Below are 26,400 nucleotides of genomic sequence, written 5' to 3'. Positions count from 1 at the left end.
CCACGAGAAAGCACCAGCAGCCCATCTCGTGAGGTCAGTGTCAATTGTCGTCAGCAGGGGCTGAAAATTAAGACGGAAACAATCGTCAAGGTTGGAGGGGACCTGAACTCCTAGGTACTTAATGGATGTAGGATTCCAGCGGAAAGGATGATCCCGTTTAAGCTGATCAACTTCTGTACCCGAGAGAGTGACATTAAGGGCCACACTTTTAGAGAGGTTAACCTTATGGTTGCTAAAGTAGGAGTATTGTTGGATGACTCTCGAGATAGCCGGAAGGGAAGTGGTGGGACGAGGACACATAGAGGAGCAGGTCGTCCGAAAAGGCCGAACAAAGGTGGCTCTCCTCCCCCTGACGGAAACCCAAAATATCAATTTTGAGCAATTAACAAGTGTTCCATGCAGAGAACATAAAGCAGGGGGGAGAGAGGGCACCCCTGCCTCGTGCCATTCCGGATCGGGACTGGAGCGGAAAGGGATCCATTGACTCACACCCTAGCCTGCGGGTCTCTGTAAAGCGCCATCACCCTCCCCAGCATAGTGGAAACCAAGCCTATTTGCTCTAACGAAGCTCTCAGAAACCCCCAGTCCACCCGATCAAATGCCTTTTCGGCATCAAGGGACAGGAGCATCAGGGATTGTTTGTTCAATTTGGCTTGGTGAATAATGGAGAAAGCTCGAACAGTGTTGTCGCGTGTCTCCCTAGATTTAATGAAACCAGACTGATCCGGGTGGACTAGGGGGCCAAGAACACGTGTTAAACGATCCGCCAGCAACTTAGCGAAGAGTTTGGTGTCAACGTTCAGTAACGAAATCGGGCGGTAGCTGGCGCAAAGGTTGGGGTCCCTCCTTGGGAATCACAGTGATGTGCGCACTCAGGGATTCAGGAGGGAAACCCGAACTAGGGGAGATGGCGTTGAAGGCACCACAGAGGAGGGGCAACAATCCACTTTTACGTGTTTTGATGAATTTAGCGGTAAACCCATCAGGGCCCGGGCTCTTGCCCATAGGCAATGCAGCTATAGCTTCCGACAGCTCCACCTCCGTGAACGGAGCCTCCAACGCCTCAACATCCTCATCGGGCAGTCTGGGTAAAGCAGTCTGGGCCATAAAGTCAGCAAGGGAGAGCGGGGGAGTGGGAGAGAGGGGGCCCCCCGTCCGGGGCAATAAATTATACAAGTCCGTATAGTAACGTTCAAACGCTGCCAAGATCTCGTCAGTCAGATAGGTCCTCCCTGTCCCCGGCGAGGAAATCGAGGGGATGTAAAGGGCTGCTCATCTGTCACGTAGGGCTCTGGCTAGATACCTCCCTGGCTTATTTCCCCATTCATAGAACGACTTGGAACATTGCTGTTTGTAGTATTTAAATTTGTCATTCAGTAATGTGCAAATATCATGACGTGTTTTGATCAAATCACGTAAAGAGGATTCCTGTTGGGACCTCTTGTGTGAGACTTCTAGGGAATGCAATTTCTCAAAGAGACCTCTCAATTTGTCTGACTTCGCTCTCTTCAGACGGGCACCATGGCCAATCAGAACTCCCCGCAGCACGCACTTAAGTGTCTACCATTGTATTGGCAACGGCGTGTCGTCCGAGGCGTGGTCAGACTGGAAATTCACTATCGCAATCTGAAGTTCAGACAAACAGATTCCAAGAGTAGCGACTCATTGAGCCGCCAGTTGAATTGTGGTTTGTTGAGCGATGGCATGTGCAATGTGCAGTAGACCGGGGCATGGTCAGACATAAACAAATTTCCAATTTGAGTGGAGGAAAGTCTGTTCAAATAGAAATGGGGTATGAAGAGGTAGTCCAATCTACTATACGAGTCATGAGAAGAGGAGTAGTGCGTGTAGTCCCTGTCATGCGCATGTTGGAGGCGCCACACGTCACACATTTGCATGGAATGGAGGAGCGAACTCAGCCTGCTCAATTGTCTATAAGGGATGGCAGAGTGACGAGTCCAACAATGACTGGAGAGGCAAATTAAGGTCACCCCCCAGAATTAACAGTCCTTGGGTGAAGGAGGCCAAGTCCTCCAGGGTCTTCAACAGGAAGGGGACTTGGGAGCTGTTCGGAGTGTAGACAGTTGCCACCGTCACCACCTGGTCTAAAAGCGAACCTTTAACAAAGAGGAACCGAGCCTCGGGGTCAGCCTTCACCTCCAAAATGCGGAAGGGGAGAGTACGGTGAAAGCCTATAGAGACCCCTTTTGAACGAGACTCAGGGTTCATGCTGTGAGCCCACGTGGGAAAGTAGCGACTGAGACAGTCAGGAGTATGGCCGGTTTTGAAATGAGTCTCCTGCAGACAAAGAATTTCCGCCTTCTGTTTGTGTAGGTGATATAAAATTTGTGACCTCTTCTCTGGAACATTAAACCCCTGAACATTTAGAGAGGTTACCTTTAGATCCGCCATCGTGTTGGTACCTGGGTCCAAGTCTGGAGGCGCAGATTCTCAGTGGTGAGGCAGGGTCAGCGGACACCTAGAATAGGGAGAGAGAGAACAAGGGAAGAGGGGGGAGGGAAGGAAAAAGAAAAATAAGTACAACAAGCACTAACTGAGAAAAATGTAACAAGAATAAAGCAAGATAACTTGCGAGTGGTCTCTAGCGGCAGCACACAACAACTGCCAGTCCGGTGTAATAACCGGTCGACACTACACTACAAGAAACAAGGGTCTATAAACTAAAGGGCAGGGTGAGTCTGTCCAACACGGCTAAGATAAAGCATGTGGAGCGGCTGTTAACGAAGCCACTCATGAGAAAAAGTAAGGGGAGTGGTACATACATATACAAGAATTGGTGCTAAGGGATCCTATATGGAACAGTGCTAAAGCTATAGTGAGTAGAAACGAGAGGAAGTACAGGCGGGCAAGGGGGGGAGGTGTGATGTGAGGAGGGGGCGGGGCAGGTGAGGGGGGGGGAAGTGAGGGGAAAGGGGAAGGAGAAGGGGAGGGGGGAAGTGGGGGGGGGTGTGGGGGGGAACACCGCTTATCTACAGGTCATAAGCATGGAGACTACAGTCAAGTCCTAACTGCATATAACTACAGTAATATCCAACAAGGCACCACATAAGATTAAGACTCCACATCCCCAGCTAGCGATCCAGGGGGAGGTCACCTCTGCCTCTGCGGGAGGGGGCCTCCTGGCAGGGGTCGGCCGGCATTAGATCTCTGAGAGGCCCTAGGGCTCGGTGGAGCAGCATACGGGTCTTTGAGGTATGCTACCCAATCAGGGAGCGCCAAAGGAGGGAGTCCCAGAGCAGAGAGGAAGGAAGGAAGGTCCCCAGGGTGGCGCAGGGACGCAGAGGCCTCTCCCATAGTGACATGCAGGGCAAACGGGAAGCCCCATCTGTAAGGGATATGACGGTCCTGGAGTAGTCCAAGAAGCGGGCGCAGGAGAGCCCATTGTCGCAAGGTGCATCTGGACAAGTCAGGATACAGTTGTAAAGTTGCACCGTCAAAGTCCATGTCCCCCCTCTGACGTACTTTCTGCATAATCTGTTCTTTTAGCGTATAGCGGTGAATTCGGCAGATCACGTCACGGGGGCGAGCTGGGTCAGTGCTGGGTGCCCGCAGTGCTCTATATACCCTTTCAATTTCTATAGCAGTGTCCGATGGGCGACCCAAGATCATATTAAAAATCCCTGTCACTGTGGGCAAAAGGTCTTGGGCTATGGTTGCCTCCGGTAAGCCGCGTATACGCACATTTTTCCTGCGGCTTCTATTCTCCACATCATCTAGATGGTCAGCAAGGGCATGATGAGTGGAGGTCTGAGCATTAATAGCAGTCTGCATTTCTCTGAGGGTGATCAAAGCAGTCCCCTGGAAGTCCTCCAGAACTTTCACCCTCCCCTGCAGGTCAGTCACATCTTTTTTAACTGGCTGTAAGTCTTGGCGCCATGAAAATTTCAGATCCGAGGCCATAGCTGACATTTCAGATTTAGTAGGGAGCAAAGCCAATAAGGCCTGTAGTTCAGGGTGGCCTCTTAACAGGGCGACTGCTTGCGCCGGCGGAGGCAAAGTGGAGGTCAAATGGAGGTCATCTGAACAGAGTACCCACTAGGATGGATAGCAGGCCCCATATTAGAGAGTCCCAAAGGCAATTGGGGGCCTGAGGTGTCACCATCCGGTTGGAGAACTTGCCCCTGTATCAGGAGGCACGGTCTGGAGTGCAGGGGAGAGCCGGACAGCCCCTGGGAAGCGGAGCCATGTCTGGCCAGGTGGGCATCACCCAGGTCAGGGACTGTCAGGGGAGGGCTAACTGAGCGGCGTGGTGAGGGTGGGCTCCCAAATATAGATGGCAGGCTCTGGGAGGAAGAATGTCCCCTGTCACTCATGGCCCCAGGGGACAGCGGCTGTGCAGGGGCCCCGGGTTGTTGGAGAGCAGGGGCACCCCAGTCACTAACCTCCACAGTGTCCGGATGAAGGGCACCGTCCATGTCTGTGTCCTGTGGGGCATATCTGGGGCCCGGTCCAGTACCGCGATATCACATATATGTTTATTTTTATTCACACAGTTTTTTTTTTATGGGAAAAGGGGGGTGATTCAAACTTTTATTAGGGAACGGGTTAAAGAAGATGTCCGGTGCTCACTTTTCTTATTGTATCCGTTCCGGGCTGCAAAAAAAAAAAAAGAAGAAAATAAGCTTTCTCTTGCCTGCCTACGCTCCCCCGGTACAGGTGTTTGGTCCCCGGGCTGTATTCTTCTTACTTCCTGTTAGCCCGGCACATCACACGGAGCTTGAGCCTATCACTGGCCGAGGCGGGACATCGCTGCGGTCGGTGATAGGCTGAAGCTCCGTGTGACGTGCCGGGCTAACAGGAAGTAAGAAGAATACAGCCCAGGGAACGAACACCTGTACCGGAGCAACGGGGGAGGGTAGGCAGGTAAGAGAAAGTTTGTTTTCTTTTATTTTGCAGCCCGGAACGGACACAGTAAGAAAAGTGAGCACCAGATATCTCCTTTAAATGATCTTTATTCACTTTTTTTTGGCACTTTTATTTTTTGCAGTGTTATAGCTCCCATAGGAGGCTATGACACTGCACATACTGATCTTTTACATTGATCAGTGGTTTCTCATAGGAAACCACTGATCAATGATTCTGACGCTTGACTGCTCATGCCTGGCACTGAGCAGTCATTCGGCGATTGGACAGCATTGAGGCAGGTAGGGACCCTCCGGCTGTCCTGTAAGCTGTACGGGATGCCGTGATTTTGCTGCGGTGATCCCGAACAGCTCCCTGAGCTAACCAGCAACGTTTTAGTTTCACTTTAGACGCGGCGATCAACTTTGAACGTCGCGTCTAAAGAGTTAATAGTGCAAGGCACCGCGATCAATGCCGTGCACTATTAGCCACGGGTCCCGGTCTCTAACAACCTGCCATGGCCCCGCGTTATAGAACGGGAGTGGACTCATGACGTACCAGTACGTCATGGGTCCTTAACAGGTTAAGGACACAGGGGTGACCCCTCATATCGGGTCGGTCCCGGCGGCTGACGGTAGCTGAGACCCGTTGCTTATAGCGGACATCTGCTATGGGGACTATAACATTGCAAAAAAAAAAAGTATATATATTAAAAAAAAAAGATACCGTATATACTCGAGTATAAGCCGAGTTTTTCAGCACGATTTTTCGTGCTGAAAACACCCCCCTCGGCTTATACTCGAGTGAACTCCCCCACCCGCAGTGGTCTTCAACCTGCGGACTTCCAGAGGTTTCAAAACTACAACTCCCAGCAAGCCAGGGCAGCCATCGGCTGTCCGGGCTTGCTGGGAGTTGTAGTTTTGAAACCTCCGGAGGTCCGCAGGTTGAAGACCACTGCGGCCTTCAACATCATCCAGCCCCCTCTCACCCCCTTTAGTTCTGAGTACTCACCTCCGCTCGGCGCTGGTCCGGTCCTGCAGGGCTGTCCGGTAAGGAGGTGGTCCGGTGAGGAGGTGGTCCGGGCTGCTATCTTCACCGGGGAGGCCTCTTCTAAGCGCTTCGGGCCCGGCCTCAGAATAGTCACGTAGATACGTCGTTGTCAAGGCAACGGCTCTATTCCGGGCCGGAAGCGCGGAGAAGAGGCGCCCCCGGTGAAGATAGCAGCCCGGACCACCTCCTCACCGGACCACCTCCTTACCGGACAGCCCTGCAGGACCGGACCAGCGCCGAGCGGAGGTGAGTACTCAGAACTAAAGGGGGTGAGGGGGGCTGGATGATGTTGAAGGCCGCAGTGGTCTTCAACCTGCGGACCTCCGGAGGTTTCAAAACTACAACTCCCAGCAAGCCCGGACAGCCGATGGCTGCCCGGGCTTGCTGGGAGTTGTAGTTTTGAAACCTCTGGAGGTCCGCATGTTGAAGGCCGCAGTGGTCTTCAACCTGTGGACCTCCGGAGGTTTCAAAACTACAACTCCCAGCAAGCCCGGACAGCCGATGGCTGCCCGGGCTTGCTGGGAGTTGTAGTTTTGAAACCTCTGGAGGTCCGCAGGTTGAAGACCACTGAGGGCGAATGATGAGAAGAGGATGATGAAGGGGGGGGGGGGGGTGTGGGGATGATGAAGGGGGGTGGGGATGATGAAGGGGGGGGTGTGGGATGATTACAAGGGGATGATGAAGGGGGGATGTGTGGAATGATAAGGGGATGTGTGGGAGGATGACAAGGGGATGATGAAGGGGGGATGTGTGGGATAAGGGGATGTGTGGGATGATGACAAGGGGATGATGAAGGGGGGATGTGTGGGATAAGGGGATGTGTGGGATGATGACAAGGGGATGATGAAGGGGGGATGTGTGGGATGATGACAAGGGGATGATGAAGGGGGGATGTGTGGGATGATAAGGGGATGTGTGGGATGATGACAAGGGGATGATGAAGGGGGGATGTGTGGGATGATGACAAGGGGATGATGAAGGGGGGATGTGTGGGATGATAAGGGGATGTGTGGGATGATGACAAGGGGATGATGAAGGGGGGATGTGTGGGATGATAAGGGGATGTGTGGGATGATGACAAGGGGATGATGAAGGGGGGATGTGTGGGATGATGACAAGGGGATGATGAGGATGTTAATGACGGGTCTGGATGATGACAGGGGGGATGAGGTATTTCCCACCCTAGGCTTATACTCGAGTCAATAACTTTTCCTGGGATTTTGGGTTGAAATTAGGGGTCTCGGCTTATACTCGGGTCGGCTTATACTCGAGTATATACGGTAATTAATGTGATTTACCCCCTTCCCTAATGAAAGTTAGAATCACCCACCTTTTCCCATAAAAAAAACCAAAAACTATGTAAATAAAAATAAATATAAACATATGTGGTATGGCCGTGTGCGTAAATGTCTGAACTATAAAAATATATCATTAATTAAACCGCATGGTGATTGGCATGCACGTAAAAAAATTCCAAAGTCCAAAATAGTGTATTTTTGGTCACTTTTTATACCATAAAAAAAATGAATGAATAAATGAAAAATTGATCAAAAAGTCAGATCAAAACAAAAATGGTACAGATAAAAACTTCAGATCACAGCGCAAAGAATGAGCCCTCAAACATCCCTGCATGCGGGAAAATAAAAAAGTTATAGGGGTCAGAATATGACAATTTTAAATGTATTAATTTTCCTGCATGTAGTTATGATTTTTTTCCCAGAAGTACTACAAAATCAAACCTATATAAGTAGGGTATCATTTTAATCGTATGGACCTACAGAATAAAGAGAAGGTGTCATTTTTACTGAAAAATGTACTGTGTAGAAACAGAAGCCCTCAAAGTTACAAAATGGTGTTTCTTCTTCAATTCTGTCACACAATGATGATTTTTTTTTTTGATTCACTGTAGATTTTTGGGTAAAATGACTGATGTCATTACAAAGTAGAATAGGTGGCACAAAAAATAAGCCCTTATATGGGTCTGTAGGTGCAAAATTGAAAGGGGTATGATTTTTTAAAAGGTAAGGAGGAAAAAACTAAAGTGCAAAAACTGAAAAACCTTAAAGCTTTAACCCCTTAAGGACTCAGGGCGTACCTGCATGTCCTGAGTCCGCTCCCGTTCTATAACGCGGGGCCACAGCATGTCGGGTCGGGCCCGGCCTCTAACAATGGCCGAGACCCATGGCTAATAGCTATTAACCCTTTAGACGCATCGTTCAAAGTTGAAGTTGAAATGTAAAAGATCAGTGTGTGTTGTGTTATAGCCCCCTTTGGGAGCTATAACTCTGCAAAAAAAAAGTGAACAAAGATCATTTAACCCCTTCCCTAATAAAAGTTTGAATCACACCCCTAGGGCTAATATTTTGCGCCCTGATCTGAAGTTTTTAGTGATACCATTATTGTATTGATAGGACTTATTGATCACTTTTTATTAATTTTTTCATTATATAAAAAGTTACCAAAAATACGCTATTTTGGACTTTGGATTTTTTTTGCACGTACGCCATTGACCGTGCGGTTTAATTAATGATATATTTTTATAATTCAGACATTTCTTCTCGTTGCGATACCATATATGTTTATTTTTATTTACACAGTTTTTTTTTTTTTTAAATGGGAAAGGGGGGGGGCTTTTTCCTTTTGTCATTACAAGGTAGAATTGGTGGCGCAAAAAATAATCATATGGATTTTTAGGTGCAAAATTTAAAGAATTATGATTTTTTTAAGGTAAGGAGGAAAAAACGAAAGTGCAAAAACAGAAAAAACCTGAGTCCTTAAAAGATGGAGATGGAGGAAAAAAACAAAATACAGAATTTAGACTGGCTGTATCCATAAAGGGGTTATCCAGGAATATAATAACAGTAGAGCTGCAACGATTAATCGATAAAATCGATTAAATGTGATAACGGGATTCATTGTCGACAAATCCCATTATCAAATAATCGTCCGATTCGTTGTCCGCAGCCAGGAGGCTGCTGCAATCAGGCGCGAGTCCCGAAAATCCCGCAGCAGCCTCAGTGACAGTTAGTCACTGTAGAAATTGTATCGCCCAACGCCCGTGACATGCAGTTCCGGGTGCTGGGCAGGTGAATTCTTCAGGCATTTAGCCCTGCTTCAGGCAAACAGGGTCAAATGCCTGAGAAATTCACTTATAATGGGGCAATCGGTTTTGCCCTGTAACTAAACTATAGGCAGCAGCTGTGCACTGCGTCCCGGGGTATGCGATGACGTCACTTATGGCGCTCACCTCCGTCCGAACCGAGGATGCGGTCCAGTAACAACAATGACCGCTGAGCCCCTGAGCCTGCCTGGATCAGAGAGGAGGGAAGGTTTGGTAATAATGTGGTACCAGAGAGGGGAGGGGGTTGGGCTGAAATATCATGACACGTGGGGGGCATCAGAGGAGGGTTATAATGACACTAGGCATCAGAGGGGGAGGGGAGGAATATAATGACACAGGAGTCATTAGAGGGGGTATAATGGCACAGGGAGAATCAGAGTGGGGGGGGGGGGAATATAATGGCACAGGGGGCATCAGAGGGGGGAAATATAATGGCCCTACATAATAAATTGTGTGCAGTGCACACTGCTTTTCCCATGGGGTATTTACAGAGCATTGCACCCTTGTGCCTGTAGTATAGACACAAGGGTGCAATGCTCTGCACATACCCCCATGGGTAAAGCAGTGTGTATGTAGTACATATACACTGCTATAAAAATGGTAGTATGTGCAGAGCATTGCATCCTAGTGTTTGTAGTACTACAGACATGGGTCGGGTGCAATGCTCTGCAGTCTGCACATGCCCCCATGTGAATAGGAGTGCTATATAAAAAATTATTTAAATGAGCCGCCCCACCAATAAAAATTAGCTCCCCCGTTTCCTATTCCTATAAAAAAGGGAAAACATATTTTTTTTTACATATCTGATACTGCCGCATGGCTAACTGTCTGAACTATTAAAATTAAATGTTAGTAAATCATTAACATTTTATTTTAATTGTTCAGAAAGTTACCCATGCGACAATATCAAATTTATGCTGGTTTCTCTACAGAATCACTAATAATGATCCTGTACAGCAACCGGCATAAACTTTAAGAGAGAAAAGAGAAAGAAAAAAATCCTAAATTGCTGCTGTTTGGTCACATCACATGCTAGAAACTTTTAATATGGCCATTGTACATCATTTTTCAAGTAGAATCAGCTGAACCCCTTTTTTTTGGCATTATGACGTTTTTCCGATTAATCGAAGAAATAAAAGACAACTAATCGATTATTAAAATAATCGTTAGCTGCAGCCCTAAATAACAGAGTTAATTTCTTAAGGCTAAGTTTCTACTTGTTTTTTTTGTGGCCCAAAAAAACGCCAGAAAAAACGCCACAGCATTTTCCTGTGTTTGCCGTTTTTTGCACTTTTTGCATTTGAGTGGAAATTGCATATTTGGCCCCTTTGGAGTTTTTTTTTTTGGTACCCAAAATTTTTTGGGTACCAAAAATAAATAAATAAAGAAAGGATGCAGTAGTGATGGAAAAAAATGGAAAAATAAATAATGTATATTTTTTATAGCAAAATTTTATAGCAAAGTGTGTCTTACTTTTTTTTCTTTATTTTTTTTAAAAACATTTTTAGGTAGTACTACTACTCCCAGCATGGAACACACTGTTCCATGATGGGAGTAGTAGTACCTGTACTAATAGTCATATCGCCCGGGTGTCAGTTGTGACACCTGATGAGATCGTCCATAATGTAGTAGAGATGCGGAGCGGCTCTATACAGCGCTCGTATCTCTGCTCTGTACTCCGGCCAGTGATGTGAATAGAACATCACTCATTCATATTTTCCGCCCAGAGTGGCCGGATGGTTATAGCCAATCACAGCTCTCAGAGGGAAATATGAATGAGTGATATTCTATTCACATCACTGGCCGGAGTATAGAGCAGAGATGTGAGTGCTGATGCTCCGCATCATCTCTGCTATAGACAGGACGATCACAGTGAATGTCAGGAGTGATACCCGCTTTGATCTGTTCTTAACTGCAGGTACTACTACTCCCAACATGGAGCACACACTGCTCCATGCTGGGAGCTGTAGTACCTGCATTAATAGACAGATCGCAGCGAGTGTAATTTCTGACACCTGTTGTGATCTGTCTATTAATGCAGGTACTACGGCTCCCAGCATTTAGCAGAGTGTGCTCCATATTTGGAGTGGTAATACCTGCAGTTAAGGAAAGATCACAGCAGATGTCACTCCTGACACCCGCTGTGATCCTCCTGTATAATGTATAGATGCGGCCGGCCGCTCTTCTATGGTCCCCTGCACTGACATATATATACACATATTCCTATTTCCCACATAGAGCTGTGATTGGCTGGAACCATCTGGCCAATCACAGCTCTCTGCGGGAAATATAAATAGGTGTATATATACGTCAGTGAAGGAGACCATAGAAGAGCGTCCGGCCGCATCTATATATTATACATAAGGATTGCAACAGGTGATCTGTCAATTAGTACAGGTACTACTACTCCCATCATGGAACAGTGTGTAGTACTATGTAAAAAATAAAGGAAAAAAAGTGAAAAACACGCACACACTACATGTTTATTATTGTCGGCTACATTTTTAGTGCCCACCCGCCCACATAAATTGATCCCGGTTTTAAAAATTAATAAAAATTTTGTTATAAAAAAGATAAATTTCGTTAGATACAATTTTTTCCATCACTACGGTATCTTTTTAATAATTTTTTTTAATGGTACCCTACGAAATTTTTATAAAAAAAGGTATCTCCATCACTTTTTTGGATCGCTAAAGTCCAAAAAAAGAATTAAAACCACCTGCAAAAATGCCAAAAGTTAAAACCCACATGTCGTTTTTCTTGGCTTTTTTTTCACTCCCATAGACTCCCATGGGAGAAAAACACCACGATTTCAGGGAAAACTGAAAAACGTCAAGTGGAAAAAGAATTTAGCGATTTCTCATTGATTTACAGCTGACATCTGGCCACAGCGTTTTTTGGCCGAAAAAACGCCATGCGGCAGAATTGGTGTTTTTCTAGGCAGGAAACTTAGCTTGAGAAAAAAAAAACAGCACCACAATTGTCCCCAAGTTGTGTGGTATTACAACTTGGCTGAATTTACTCTATAGGTTGTGTGTGGTTCTGCGGCTCAGTTCCGTTAGAAATGTGTGGTGCTTTATTGTTTTTTTTTTTAGGAAATCAGCTCTGCTTTTGTAATCCTGGATAACCCCTTTAAAAGGGGTTCGCCAGTGGGTAAAAAAAATAAAATAAAACAAACAGTATTCAAAAAGTTAAACAATTTGTAAATGACTTCTATTTAAAAATATGAAGTACTTTTTCAAATCAACTGGTGCAATAAAGTTATACAGATTTGTAAATTACTTCTATGGAAAAATCTTAATCTCTCCAGTACTTATCGGCTGCTGTATGCTCCAGAGGAAGTTGTGTAATTCTTTCCAGTCGGAACTCTGTCCATGTCATGAACTGTCCAGAGCAGGATAGGTTTGCTATGGGGATTTGCTCCTGCTCTGGACGGTTTCTGACACGGACAGAGGTGTCAGCAGAGAGCACTGTGGTCAGACTGGAAAGAGCTACACAACTTCCTGTGGAGCATACAGCAGCTGATAAGTACTGGAAGGGTTTCGATTTTTATATAGAAGTAATTTACAAATCTGTTTAACTTTATTGCACCAGTTGATTTGAAAACATTTGTTTTCCACCGGAGTACCCCTTTAACCTTTTAAGGACGCCAGGCGTATGCATACGCCCTGCATCCCGAGTCCTTAAGGACGTGGGGCGTATGCATACGCCCGTGGGAATTCCGGTCCCCGCCGCTAGCCGGTTGAGGACCGGGATGCCTGCTGAAATCATTCAGCAGACATCCTGGGACATCGCCGAGGGGGGTCCTCAGGGGGGGTCAATTCAGACATGCGATTTTCTGCTATTCCGGGCTGATCGGGTCTCTGGTGACCCGATCACCCGGATAATGGGGATGATCGGAGCTGTCAGTGACAGCCCCAATCATCCTGAGGGATAGGAGCGAGGTGACAGTGCTGCGATCTCCTCCTATCCCCTGCCGTTGGTCAGAACTGATTCTGACCAATGGCAGGGCAGGACAGGGGGTTGCCATGGCAACCCCCGTTCTGCCCACCCCTGGATGTCGAGGGGAACGTGAGGAGAAGCTGCCTGAGGACCCCCGATCGTCGCTGGAGACTGCTGGATCCTGGCTCAGGTAGGGAAACTACGGTGAAAGTAAAGTGATCTGTCTGGGCATGCTGGGAGTTGTAGTTTTGCAACATCTGGAGGGTCAGTTTGGAGACCACTGTTACTGTGGTGCCCAAACAGTAGCACTCCAGATGTTGCCAAACTACAACTCTCAGCAGGCCTAGACTGCCCAGGCATGCTGGAAGTTGTAGTTCTGTAACATCTGTCCCTTCAGATTTTGCAATTTTCATGACATTTCTGAAAATTGCTGCTCTACTTTGAAGCCCTGTAATTTTTTCAAAAAGCAAAAATATGTCCATTTTATGATGCCAACATAAAGTAGACATATTGTGTTTATTAAATTTATTTGGAATATCCATTTTCCTTACAAGTTTCAAAGTTAGAAAAATGCAAAATTTTCAAACTGTTCATGAAATTTTGGGATTTTTCACCAAAAAAGGATGCAAGTAACGCCGAAAATTTACCACCAAAATAAAGTAGAATATGTCACGAAAAAACAATCTCAGAATCAGAATATTTGGTAAAAGCGTTTTCAAGTTATTAATTCGTAAAGCGACGTGGTCAGAATTGCGAAAAAGGGCTCAGTCCTTAAGGTGAAAAAGGGCTGCGTCCTTAAGGGGTTAAGCCTAAAATGGACGGTGTTCTTACGGGGTGAGGAGGAAAAGTGAGGAGAGTGAAGAAATAAAGAATTGTTGCATCCTTAAGGGGTTAAAGTAAGCCAACTACTCTGACACTCTTCAGATAAATGTCCCCATGCAGCCAGTGTCTTCTACTTTGCCTATAACTAGTGCTGTAGTCTCTGTATACAGTAATGAAGCTTACACTATATAGCCAGCACACAACCTTCTTAGGACCGTTTTTTCACGGAGTTCACCACGCATGCGCATGGGCTGCGCGTGCACACAGAGCACACGCGCAGCGTAGGTGGCCAGCACCACGCGCGTATCCGCATTCGTTCCTTCCCCGTAGTTCAGAACACGACTTAGACCCTGACGTACAGAACGTTCTGTGCCCGGAAGTGACGTGTGCGGTGCGCTGTGTTACAGCTCTGAGAGTCTTCCTGGCAGTGAAGCGCTGGTTGACGTTATGTCCGGCCTCTAGGGGAGGGGGCTCGAGCAGGGAGCCGTCTAACTCCTCCTCATTAGTGAAGGAAGCTGGAGGACCAGGCGCTGCCGGCGGCCACTGCTCCATCACCAGGAGGGCAGACGTGGAAGTTGAGCCGCTCCTTAGCCAGTCACTTAGGCGCTGCCAGCAGTCTTTACCAGTGGACCACAGACAGCCCCTGACGACCAATCATAGGCGGACTGTGCTCACTCCGCTCAGGTGGTGGTGAGGGGATGCCGGCCAATCACAGCTCGCCTCTTACAGTGACTCGCCACCTCCGTGCTCCTGCTTGTCGGGAGTAGAGAACAGGTAAAGTGATCCACCAATCAGGAACTAGAGTACGGGGCGAAGAGCCGGGGGCGTGAGCAAAGGACAGCCAATCCGCGGCCAGCGCTTCACTCACACACCAGCTGTGACAGAGATGAGGACCAAGAGGTGACTCAGCCATCTCTAAGGCAACGACCAGTCAGCTGCTAGACCTGCTGCTCACCACACCCTCTCTGCAGCCGACTACTGCTCCACCACCTGCCAGCTGAAACTACTGGTGTGACAGGAAGACACCTGCAGGTGACAACTCTCCACTCCTGTGGAAGCTAGCCAATCACAGGAGAGAACACTATACCAGAAGTCACTGTGCAGCCAATCAGCAAGGAGTTATTCCATTGCCAGTCTGTTGGAAGTCGAGTGCCATTCCAAGAAGTGGAGGGCAAAGAAACCTTGCCTAGGGCACTAGTGCCCAAGTGTTATCAGCAGAACAAGAAACCAGCAACAAGTGCATTGGATAAAGGATCTGCAGTCCCTTTACACCAACCCACTTCGGGGTCCTCAAATTCAGGACAGCCAGACACTGACCTCCATGAATGGAAATCGGAACCGCAGGTAAAGAGGCTTCAAGCTCAGCTTAGCACCTAAGTGCAGGGTTATGGTCAGGTGCATGCAATGGATGCCCATAAACTACTGTGCCTGGCATCCAAATGAACAGAACATTTAGTAGGATCATTGTGAGGAGAGCTCTGCCTGTCAGTATATGTGAGCAAGCCACACTGATCTTTCTAAATGTCACACCTGGCCCTACAAGGGTTGAAGCCACACTTGGTGTTCATGTAATCAAGTTGTAATACTTAGACAACCAATCAGAATTCAGCAAGTGAAACTTAGCTTCGCATTGGTTGCTGTTGGTAATAAAGTTGTCTTAATAAAAGTTGTTGAGTACTTTTGATTCATTGATCATTGGGTTGTAATGAGGACTAGGCAGTTGGAATGGTCACAGCAGATATAGGGACATGTGGGAATCTTGTGGGCTGCGATGGACGGTCACTATGTGTCTTGATCTAGGGAAAGGATTGGAAGCCCCTGTGTGAGCAGTAGATTTCCGGGAGTGTCATGTACTTGTAGTAAACCTGTTCTTCACGCTGTTTTGCTGTTCACTATCGGTTGTTCTGCAGCTCTGCCTAGCTTAGACTTTAGGCTGCTGGTGCCCTTGGGATGGTGTAAATCTGTATATTTATACCGGTTTATAGAGGTAAATTGCAAAATGTATGGAAAAGAAATCATGTTCTTCAGCTACAAGGATTGGGTACATTTTCCATGTGTATGGCATTGGCTGTCTGTTCTAGTATGCCCTGTGCAGCAGAATACAAGCATGGCATAAGTGGTCATCAACCATTCCCTTCCTCCCGTCTGATTCTAGAATCAGCATTAGAACTTGCAGAGAGTTCCCTCTTCTAAAATAAAAGATCGTATTATGCAGACATTTTTTTATATTCTCCTGTTATACAGTTTTATGTGTATAAAAGTGGATCTTTACTGTAAAGCACTACAGTTGCTACAAGTTACAAATAGAAATATTACTGTTGAATGTAGGAGTCAGATCATTCCAGGAACCAGGGAGTTCAACATTGTTACATGACGTGCTCTTTACTGCCCCATGTGGCAAATATCACTCTCTAGTCCAGATCTGTGTCAGAAGGTGTTCATTTAAATGGGCATTATCATTAAAACCACTAGGTGTCTCCCTACTTGTCCAGAGCACATTCTCCCCCCCCCCCCACCCCATCTCTTGCACAGACTTTGGACTCCTGCTCACCTGGCAGAAATCCAAAATCAGAAAAATGCAGTCTGGAGTGCTTAGGGGGTTTGTGCAGCCTTAGCCATTCATAGCTCATCTCACACTGAACTGCTCTGGGCCGTGTGTAGCAGAGTGAGGGAGGAAGTCCTCCCCTATATGGCTTCAGATGATGTCACACCTGCTGGGTAACTTCCCTTCCCAGTCTGTGAATGTGACTGAGACGGAGCAGAAAATACAGAGCAATATCAAGGTAGAAAACTATAAAATTAAAAATAAAGGCAGGAGGTTTATCATGATGCGGGAAGTGAACTGGGAGGATTATAACATTTAACAAGATCATGAGAGGTACTCTTTAATAAATTGTATACAATGTCCTGTGGATTTGCTCTGCAGGTATATGACCAGGGCTTGACAAATTTATGAATCTAGGAGCCAGGATGCTGCACGTCAGATGACATCACCACACACCGTAATGTTATGTGACATTATATGATCAGTCATTATTTTCCATCCAAACCCCCCCCCCCCCCCCCCCCCCCCCCCGTATCACAGAGTGCAGTCACACCACAATTCGTTAATACGGTCACCCGGACCGCATTTGAATGAGCTGACCGCAGTCAGATAGTGACTCCGGTCGGCTCTTTTTTTGCCCTGTATGTGGTTTTGTGACCGGACTGAAAACCGTGGTATACTACAGTTATCAGTCTGGTCACGAAACCAGATATGGGGCAAAAATGAGCGGACCAGAGTCACTATCTGACTGCGGTCGGCTCATTCAAATGAATGAGATGCGAGCAAGGTCTGCCTGGGGTATGGGAGCGCCCGGTTTTCACATCCCCCAGCCGGATCCAGTGACCGCAACTGCAAAACGTGGTGTGAATGCAGCCTTATTAGTGTCCCCTCATCTCCCCCTTGTGTGTAAAACAAAATCAAACCTATATTTCAGTTGGGTATCATTGTAATCGTATGGAACTACAAAATAAATATAAGGTGTCATTTTTACCAAAAGTGCACTGCGTAGAATTGGAGGCCTCACAAATATTTTTTTCTGGTTTTGCTGCAGATTTTGTGGTGAAATGATCGATGTCATTACAAAGTAAAATTTGGTGGCACAAAAAGCAAGCCCTCATATGGGTCTGTAGGTGGAAAATTGAAAGAGTTATGATTTTTAGGAGAGAAGGAAAAAACGTGCAAAAATGAAAATGTTTTGTGTTTAAAAAAAGCTGCCACTAGGTGTCTCCCTACTTGTCCAGAGCACATTTCCCCCCATCTCTTGCACAGACTTTGGACTCCTGCTGACCTGGCAGAATTCCAAAATCAGGAAATGCACTATGGAGTTCTGAGGGGGGGGGGGGTGTGCAGCCTTAGCCAATCAGAGCTCATCTTACACACTGAACTGTTCTGGGTGTGTGTAGCGGAGTGAGGGAGGAAGTTCTCCCCTGTGTGGCTTCAGATGATGTCACACCTGCTGGGGTATGCCCCTTCCCAGTCTGTGAATCTGACTGAGACTGAGCAGAAAATATAGAGCAATATCAAGGTAGAAAACTAATAAATAATAAAAAATAAAGGCGGAGGGGGGGGGGGGGTTTATCATGATGGGGCAGTGAACTGGGAGGATTAGAAAATGTAACAAGATCATGAGAGGTACTCTTTAAGGTGTATTCATGCTTACATTTATACTTCGCATATTTCATGAGCAGGATTTGAAGCTGCAGATTTTAAGCTGTGTTCATTCATTTAGTTTACATTGAAATCTACAGCATAAAATCTGCAGATTCAAATACTGTAGGTGTGAATATACCCTAAAGGAGACTCTGGGATCCTGAGTAAAATGCTGTTGTACTTTTCTATGTGCCATAGATCTGACAATAACCCTGTTTATCGTTGTGGACTACAGAGCGAGTTTGCACACAGTAGTCTGCTGCATCATGAGCTGCTGTTCTGGCCAGTGATCTGTGGCAGCGTCTGTTTGGTCAGTATTGTCAGAACGCTTCAAGTCACTGGTTGGTGGATGGGACACAGTGGCAGCTTACGAACATTGTGCGCTACGTAGTGTGAGCTTGATCTGTAGTCTGCAGTAATAAACGGCAATTTTATTTTTTTAACTGCGACTGAGAATTTTATAGTGCCACTCAGGTTCTTGTCATCCCTCTCAAATAAGGGCTGTGCTGTCTAATTCCCCCTTTATAGCCCTCTTTACCACCCCCTGTGCCATTTTATTCCCCCTTCATCCCCCTGTGCCACTTCATAAAGAGGGAGTTATGAATTTACACAGGGTAATAAAGGAGGAATTAAATGGCACAGGGAGGGGGGGGGGGATCAAGGGGAAAAGGTGTGGCACAGTGGGTAAGGGGGGGGGATAATTTGGCACAATGCATGGGGAATAAGATGGCACAGGTTATAAAAGAGGGGATGAAATTATACACGGGGGTGGGGTGATAAGGGGCGATGAAAGGACACTGGTAGATTATACTGTAATATTGCTTTTATGATCTTTTATAGGTAATTACACTGTGGAGTGAGTACAGTACAGTATTCCGTTATTTAGGAAGAATTTTAAGCCTTTTTCCCATAGGGGACATCTCTCATTAGCGGACACATTTTTATTCCCCGTAAGTGTCCGCTATTGGGAGACTCTACTGTATCAGAAAAAAAATAATAAAGAGCAATCAAAAAGTCCCATCAAAACAAAAATGATACCGTTAAAAATTACAGATCACGCGCAAAAAATGAGCCCTCATACATCCCTGTATATAGAAAAAGAAAAGTTATAAAAGGTTATAAGTTAGAAAAGGACGATTTTATGCATACCATTTTTTTTAAATTGACAATTTTTTTTCCAAAGTAATACAATAATAGAAAAACTTTATATAGATTGGTATAGCTTTAATCGCATTGACCTACAGAATAAAAATGGTTTATTTTTACCATAAAGTGCGCTGCGTAAAAAACAAACCTCCCAAAAGATGCAAAATTGCTGTTTTCTTATACATTTCTGCTCACAAATAATAATTTTAGTTTTGTGGTACATTTTATGGTAAAAATGAAAGGTACCATTACAAAGAACAATTGGTCCCGCAAAAAACAAGCCTTCATGTAGGTCTGTAGGTGAAAAAGTTAAAAGACCTAGGAAATTTTCATTTTTGTGTTTTCCCTTTTTTTTTTTTTTCCTCCTCTCCTTTTAAAATCCATGAGTCCTTAACGCCAAAATGGGCTGTGTCCTTAAGGGGTGAAACATGAAAATGTTTTACTTACCCCTGCCTCTGTGAATGTCAGGAGACTGCCACAGCAAATCTGCGTCACCGTTGAGTCTACTGATTGGCTAGGGATTAGCGGACACTAATGACTGATCATATGACATCAAATACTGTCCTGTTACGTGATGTGGGGCATCATGGCTCCTTTTTTTGTGCTTGCTTTCAGATTCATAACACATTTGTCAAGCCCTGCTGTATGCACTTACATCAGTGCAGTAAAAATGATGTTACTGCTGGTTTACTGAATTATGTATCTGTATCTGCAGAAGTTTATACAGAGGTTTTGTCGGGTGTTTTTTTTTTTAGATCTGCCACTTTTTTTTTTTAGCCAAAAACGTATACTTCCTCCTGGATCCACTTCTGACTTTTGTTTAAAAACTGCAGTGGCAATATTCCAAAAAATGGCAGAAAAAACCTGTGTGGAAACTAGTGATGCACCGAAATTTCGGCCGAAAATGCCCCTTTGCGCATTTTTGGCTGATTGAATTTTTCTGCTGAAATATTCGATGGGCGTGGGCGTTTCGCTGCTGGTAGGATCCCATGACGGAGTAATGTGAAAATTATTCTATAGCCTAGCATTACACCTTCCCTTCTGGTCACATGATCATGACACAGCAAAGGTCCTGTAGTTCACTAGGACATGGCCTGATCGTTTCTCAGTAACCATAGTAACCGCAGCCTTATGCGCACTTTACGTACAGCCCTTGCGCTCCGCTCGCTAACTGCTGTTTCGCATGGTGGCCGGAAGTGATCAGCATGTGTACAGGGGTAAGCGCCATGCAGGATCTGCACTCCCTCTTCAGACTGTGCCGGGGACTGAGCCTGGGAAGAGTAATGATGTGCTGGTCAGCCTTCCCTGACCGGAGCTAAGAGGCCACATCATCTGGTCTATTTGCATCATGTGGAGACGTGCAGGTGATTCCGAGCACACTAGGAGCCGTTTGTACAGGCGGACGGCACCAGACTGCGGGGTCCGTACCTGTCGCGTCTCCAGAGCCGTGTGTCCAGAATGTACAAGATCTGTGCTATAGGGGACAATAATGTATGTGCAGCAACTATTAAATTATTATGTTTCTGATCCTGCACTGTGAACGGCACAAAAAAAAATCCCAAACGCAAAAATTGCTGATTTTGGTCACATTGCATCCCAAAAAAAGTTATACAATGTAACAAAAACTATATAAAAGGGGGCGGAGCATTGCATTTTCGGTTTTCGGCCAAGCACAGCCAAAACTTTCGGTTTCGGACCAAAATTTCCCTTTTTGTGCTTCCCTAATGGAAACCTAGTCAAATAGCTGTTTTTCTGCATGAAAGGAGAATGGGAATCGTGGATCAGTTTTTCGGTTATTGTTGCACGGCACTAATGTGTTGGACAGTTTGCCACTTGCACTGGTTCCTTACTAAACACCTATATTGTATGCTTGTTTATTCTTTGTACTTTTTTGTTTTTCTATAAAAATTGCTAGGTAAAAATCCTAAAATTTCATTCAGACACCACAATGCATTTATTAGAATGGAAATGTGTTTTTTTTTTTTCATTAAAGGTAAGCATGATTCAGACAGACAGTCCATCTATGAATCATATGAATGGCCAGTACTACATATTCTTTACAGCAGTCCCTGCAGGGATAACGTGTGAGGAGGAGCAGGGTTTCCAGGAGCTGGACCTATGGTGATAAGTTCAGTTCCCTGGAGAACCGCTTTAATGTGCAAAAGCAGAGATTTTTTTTAGATTACAAATACAGTGGGGCAAACCAATTGTGCAAGTTCTCACACTCAAAGATGAGAGAGGCCTGTCATTTTTGTCATAGGTATACCTCAACTATGAGAGACATAATGAGAAAAAAATCCATAAAATCACATTGTCTGATTTTTAAAGAATTTATTTGCAAATTATGGTGGAAAATAAGTATTTGGTCAATAAAAAAAGTTAATCTCAATACTTTGTTATACACCCTTTGTTGGCAATGACAGAGGTCAACGTTTTCTGTAAGTCTTCACAAGGTTTTCACACATTGTTGCTGGTATTTTGGCCCATTCCTCCATACAGATCTCCTCTAGAGCAGTGATGTTTTGGGGCTGTCGCTGGGCAATACAGACGTTCAACTCCCTCCAAAGGTTTTCTATGGGGTTGAGATGTGTAGACTGGCTAGGCCTCTTCAGGACCTTGAAATGCTTGTTACGAAGCCACTCCTTCGTTACCTGGGCGGTATGTTTGGGAACATTGTCATGCTGAAAGACCCAGCCAAGTTTTAGCATCAATGCCCTTGCTGATGGAAGGAGATTTTCACTCAAAATATCACGATACATGGCCCCATTCATTCTTTCCTTTTCACAGATCAGTCGTCCTGGTCCCTTTGGCAGAAAAACAGCCCCAAAGCATGAAGTTTCCACCCCCATGCTTCACAGTAGGTATGGTGTTCTTTGGATGCAACTCTGCATTCTTTTTCCTCCAAACACAATGGCCCTCATTTACTAAGAGTGGAGTGTAGGTTTCTTAGTGGGTTTTAATTCCCTACAATTTATTTTCCACGGTATTTACTAAGGTCTCCCTACATTTTCCGCTTTCCCTACACTTTGCTTTTTTTACACATGCTCTGATCTGTCTGGTTTTCCTCAGCTCAAATACACCACATTTTATGTGGAAACATTAGTAAATATGTTGGGTTTTTGTGAAAATGTCGGGAACACGGCCCTTTTCTGAAACCACACCCCCTTTTCCTGGCGGCCACCCCCATTTTTCGGGTTTTCTTAGGGTTTTTCAATTCTGGCACAAAATCTGGCGCAGACAGAATTTCTGGTGCGATGCGACAGAATCTGGCGCACAATCGGGTTTGCAATAGTAAATGAGGGCCAATGACTTGAGTTTTTACCAAAAATTTCTACTTTGGTTTCATCTGACCATATGATATTCTCCCAATTCTCTCTTGGATCATCCAAATGCTCTCTAGCAAACTTAAGATGGGCCTGGACATGTACTGGCTTAAGCAGGGACATGTCTGGCACATGATTTGAGTCCCTGGCGGCGTAGTGTGTTACTGATGGTAGCCTTTGTTACATTGGTGCCTGCTCTCTGCAGGTAATTCACTAGGTCCCCCCTGTGTGGTTCTGGGATTTTTGCTCACCGTTCTTGTGATCATTTTAACACCACGGGGTAAGATCTTGCATGGAGCCCCAGATCGACAGATTATCAGTGGTCTTGTATGTCTTCCATTTTCTAATAATTGCTCCCACAGTTGATTTCTTCACACCAAGCTGCTTGCCTATTGCAGATTCAGTCTTCCCAGCATGGTACAGATCTACAATTTTGTTTCTGGTGTCCTTTGACAGCTCTTTGGTCTTGACCATAGTGGAGTTTGGAGTGTGGCTGTTTGAGGTTGTGGACAGGTGTCTTTTATACTGATAAGTTCAAACAGGTGCCATGAATACAGGTAACGAGTGGAGGACAGAGGAGACTCTTAAAGAAGAAGTTACAGGTCTGTGAGAGCCAGAAATCTTGCTTGTTTGTAGGTGACCAAATACTTATTTTCCACCATAATTTGCAAATAAATTCTTAAAAAATCAGACAATGTGATTTTATGGATTTTTTTTCTGATTATGTCTCTCATAGGTGAGGTATACCTATGATGAAAATTACAGGCCTCTCTCATCTTTTTAAGTGGGAGAACTTGCACAATTGGTGGCTGACTGCGGTAAATACTTTTTTGCCCCACTGTATATGGACAAATGAACAATGTGACTGTGTAATGCACCCATAGTGTCTTCACACACACCAGATCAGCGGCGGATTTAAAGTTGCAGATCCGCTGCTGTGAAATCTGAGTTTCGGATTTTACTAAGCAGGCAAAAATGCATAAGAATTGCATTTGCTGATTTTACAACTTCAAATCCGCAGGCGGATCCTGTGTATGAACACACCTTTACAGGGCATGGAGTCCCCCCCCAACAGCTCTATAGACAGCTGTGTGCAAACCCTGTGTGGAGTACACATACTGTATTCTACTGAGGATTCTTGTGAGGCTGTAGTTTAGAATGCCTGTGTGAAGTTGGCACCACGTTTGCAAAAGTTTAATATAAATACACCATTCGTTTGTGCCGGTTTGGTTCCTGAGATATTGCACGTTAGATTTTTATGAAGCCCCGCCCACTTTCCACCCTATGTTCCTCAATTTTAAAAACAAATACACCATTCGTTTGTGCTGGTTTGTGCCGCAAAAATGAACATTTGTACCACTTTGGTTTCTGAGATATTGTGTGCTTGATATGCTGAAACTCCGCCCACTTTCCACCCCATGTTCTTAAATTTTAAAAACAAATAAACCATTTGTTTGTGCCGCAAAAATGAACGTTTGTGCTGCTTTTGTTTCTGAAAATATAAGATCTAGATATAAGATAAGGCCAGGAAAGCATTCATATTATTTAGTGGTTGTAAACCACAGAGAAATTGGGCAGACTAGAATGGACTTATCTGACAACACCTTATGGCCAACATTTATCATTGTCTTTAGACAATTTTTTGTGTCTAGAAAAGAAGCAAAAAGGTGCAGATAGGGTTTATTTGCGCCTTTTCAAATAGACAATTCTGTAGTTCCTGACCTGCAGTGCACTCTCTTCTCTTTTGTCGATGCATCGGTTACAAATTTATTAACTGCGCCTTTTGACAAAAAGGCGCAGTTTTGGGCACAACAGGCCTTTTAGTGCAAAAATGCCATCATAAAGTTCCATACTGTCCAAAATTCACCACATAGCATCATAAATTTTGATAAATTAGGCACAAGAAAGTCACACTTCACACAGAAAATAAGAGGGTAAAAAAACCTCTACAATAGGGATAAATGTCAGCCAATATGCTTCTATTTTTCTATGCACATAATTTTGGATCACATACTATTATAGCAGTTTTTAACGTATGTGCTACTTCAGAGCATTGTTTACTATGATTACTATGAAGCAAGCTCATGACTTCATAGCCAATGATTGGCGGTTGCTTTCAGCAGCTGGCACTCATTATTAGAGTATGTTCACACATAGTAATATGCTGCTGGAAATCCACAGCGTATGCTACTACCCATGGGTAGCAGATTCGCTACTACACACGCAGTAAATGTGTGCGTGGTGCGTTCTATGGGTTAGGTGCAGAGCGCCCAGCCCATGGAATGCAAGGAGTTATTTGGTGATGCATTGCATCACCACTTACCTTCACCAGCAGTACAGTCCACAACTGCTGCAGGAGATCGGGGGGGGGGGGGCTCCCATCAGTCGGGCCCCCCGCGATCACACACTTAAAGGGTTACTCTGCTGCTGCAAAACCTATAAGTACACAGCCCATATTGGCCTTGAGGACACAGCTAATTAAAATTTTAGCGTTTTCATTTATTCTCCTAGTCTTCTAAGAGCCATAACTCTTATTTTCCATCCACAGACCCATATGAGGGCTTGTTTTTTGCATGACACCTTTAATTTTTATCATTAAAAATGCATGGTGAAACATAAAATATATATATTATTTGTAGGTTGAAATTGAAAAGAAATTTTGCAACTTTTGGAAGGATTTTGTTTTTATGCAGTGCACTTGGTGGTAAATGTTACATGTTCTCTTCTTTCTGTGGGTCAATGTAATTAAAACTATACCCAATTTATATAGTTTTTCTATTACTGTACTACTTTAACCCCTTAACGACAATGGATGTAAATGTACGTCATGGTGCTGTGGTACCATGACTTACATTTACGCACCACCATGACCGCGAGCACCGGTCCGCAGCTATCGGCAGCCAGGGACCCACCGGTAATGGCGGACATCCGTGATCGCGCGGATGTCCGCCATTAACCCCTCAGATGCCGTGATCAATACAGATCACGGCATCTGCGGCAGTGTGGTACTTTGAATGAATGATCGGATCGCCCGCAGCGCTGCCGCGGGGATACGATCATCCAGCATGGTAGCCAGAGGTCACCTCACCTGGCTCCGGCCGTCTCCCGGGGTCTTCTGCTCTGGTCTGAGATTGAGCAGACCAGAGCAGAAGATCACCATTAACACTGATCAGTGCTATGCTCTATGCATAGCACTATACAGTATTAGCAATCAAATGATTGCTATAAATAGTCCCCTATGGGGACTATTAAAGTGTAAAAAAAAAAAAAAAGTTAAATTAAAAAGTTAAAAAAAATTGAAAAATCCCCTCCCCAATAAAGAATTGAAACATCAGTTTTTCCCATTTTACCCCCAAAAAAGCATTAAAAAAAATAAAATTAATACACATATTTGGTATCGCCGCGTGTGTAAAAGTCTGAACTATTAAAATATATTGTTAATTATCTCGTACGGTGAACAGCGTAAACGTAAAAAAAAAAAAATTATAAAAAGTCCAAAATTGTCACATTTTATTCCAAAAAAACCTAATAAAAAATTTATAAAAAGTAAAACCTAAGCAAATGAGGTACTGATAAAAACTACAGATCATGGCGCAAAAAATGAGCCCTCTTACCGCCCCATATATGGAAACATAAGAAAGTTATAGGTGGTCAAAATCGGGCAATTTTAAACATACTAATTTTGTTAAAATGGTTTGAGATTTTTTTTTTAAGCGGTACAATTATAGAAAAGGATATAATCACGGGTATCATTTTTTATCGTATTGACCCACAGAATAAAGAAAACAAGTCATTTTTACCGGAAAGTGTACAGCGTGAAAACAAAACCCTCCAAAATTTGCTAAATTGCGGTTTTCTTCCATAAATAATATTTGTTTGGTTGCGCTGTACATTTTATGGTAAAATAAGTGATGTTATTACAAAGTACAATTGGTGAT

At 44.8% G+C, this 26,400-nt stretch overlaps 2 protein-coding genes across 3 annotated transcripts in view; one reads left to right on the top strand and one right to left on the bottom strand.

The window, feature by feature from the left end:
- The window catches only part of LOC130356125 (uncharacterized), an 88,751-nt gene extending 74,635 nt beyond the window's left edge, over positions 1-14,116 (bottom strand). The window contains exons 1-2 of the mRNA XM_056557191.1: positions 13,982-14,116; positions 2,398-2,479 (exon numbers count right to left, since the gene is read on the bottom strand). Of these exons, the coding sequence (XP_056413166.1) occupies positions 2,398-2,412 (15 nt within the window). The 5' untranslated portion in view covers positions 2,413-2,479; positions 13,982-14,116. The remainder of the gene's footprint in view (positions 1-2,397; positions 2,480-13,981) is intronic.
- Positions 14,117-15,008: 892 nt separating this feature from the next.
- The window catches only part of LOC130356122 (protein argonaute-3), a 157,413-nt gene continuing 146,021 nt past the window's right edge, over positions 15,009-26,400 (top strand). For both annotated transcript variants that reach the window (XM_056557187.1, XM_056557186.1), the window contains exon 1: positions 15,009-15,142. In XM_056557187.1, the coding sequence (XP_056413162.1) occupies positions 15,124-15,142 (19 nt within the window). In that variant the 5' untranslated portion in view covers positions 15,009-15,123. The remainder of the gene's footprint in view (positions 15,143-26,400) is intronic.

The sequence above is a fragment of the Hyla sarda genome, chromosome 2 (genome assembly GCF_029499605.1).
Source record: "Hyla sarda isolate aHylSar1 chromosome 2, aHylSar1.hap1, whole genome shotgun sequence".
Taxonomy (NCBI): Eukaryota; Metazoa; Chordata; class Amphibia; order Anura; family Hylidae; genus Hyla; species Hyla sarda.
This window is presented reverse-complemented; position numbering and strand designations above follow the sequence as displayed.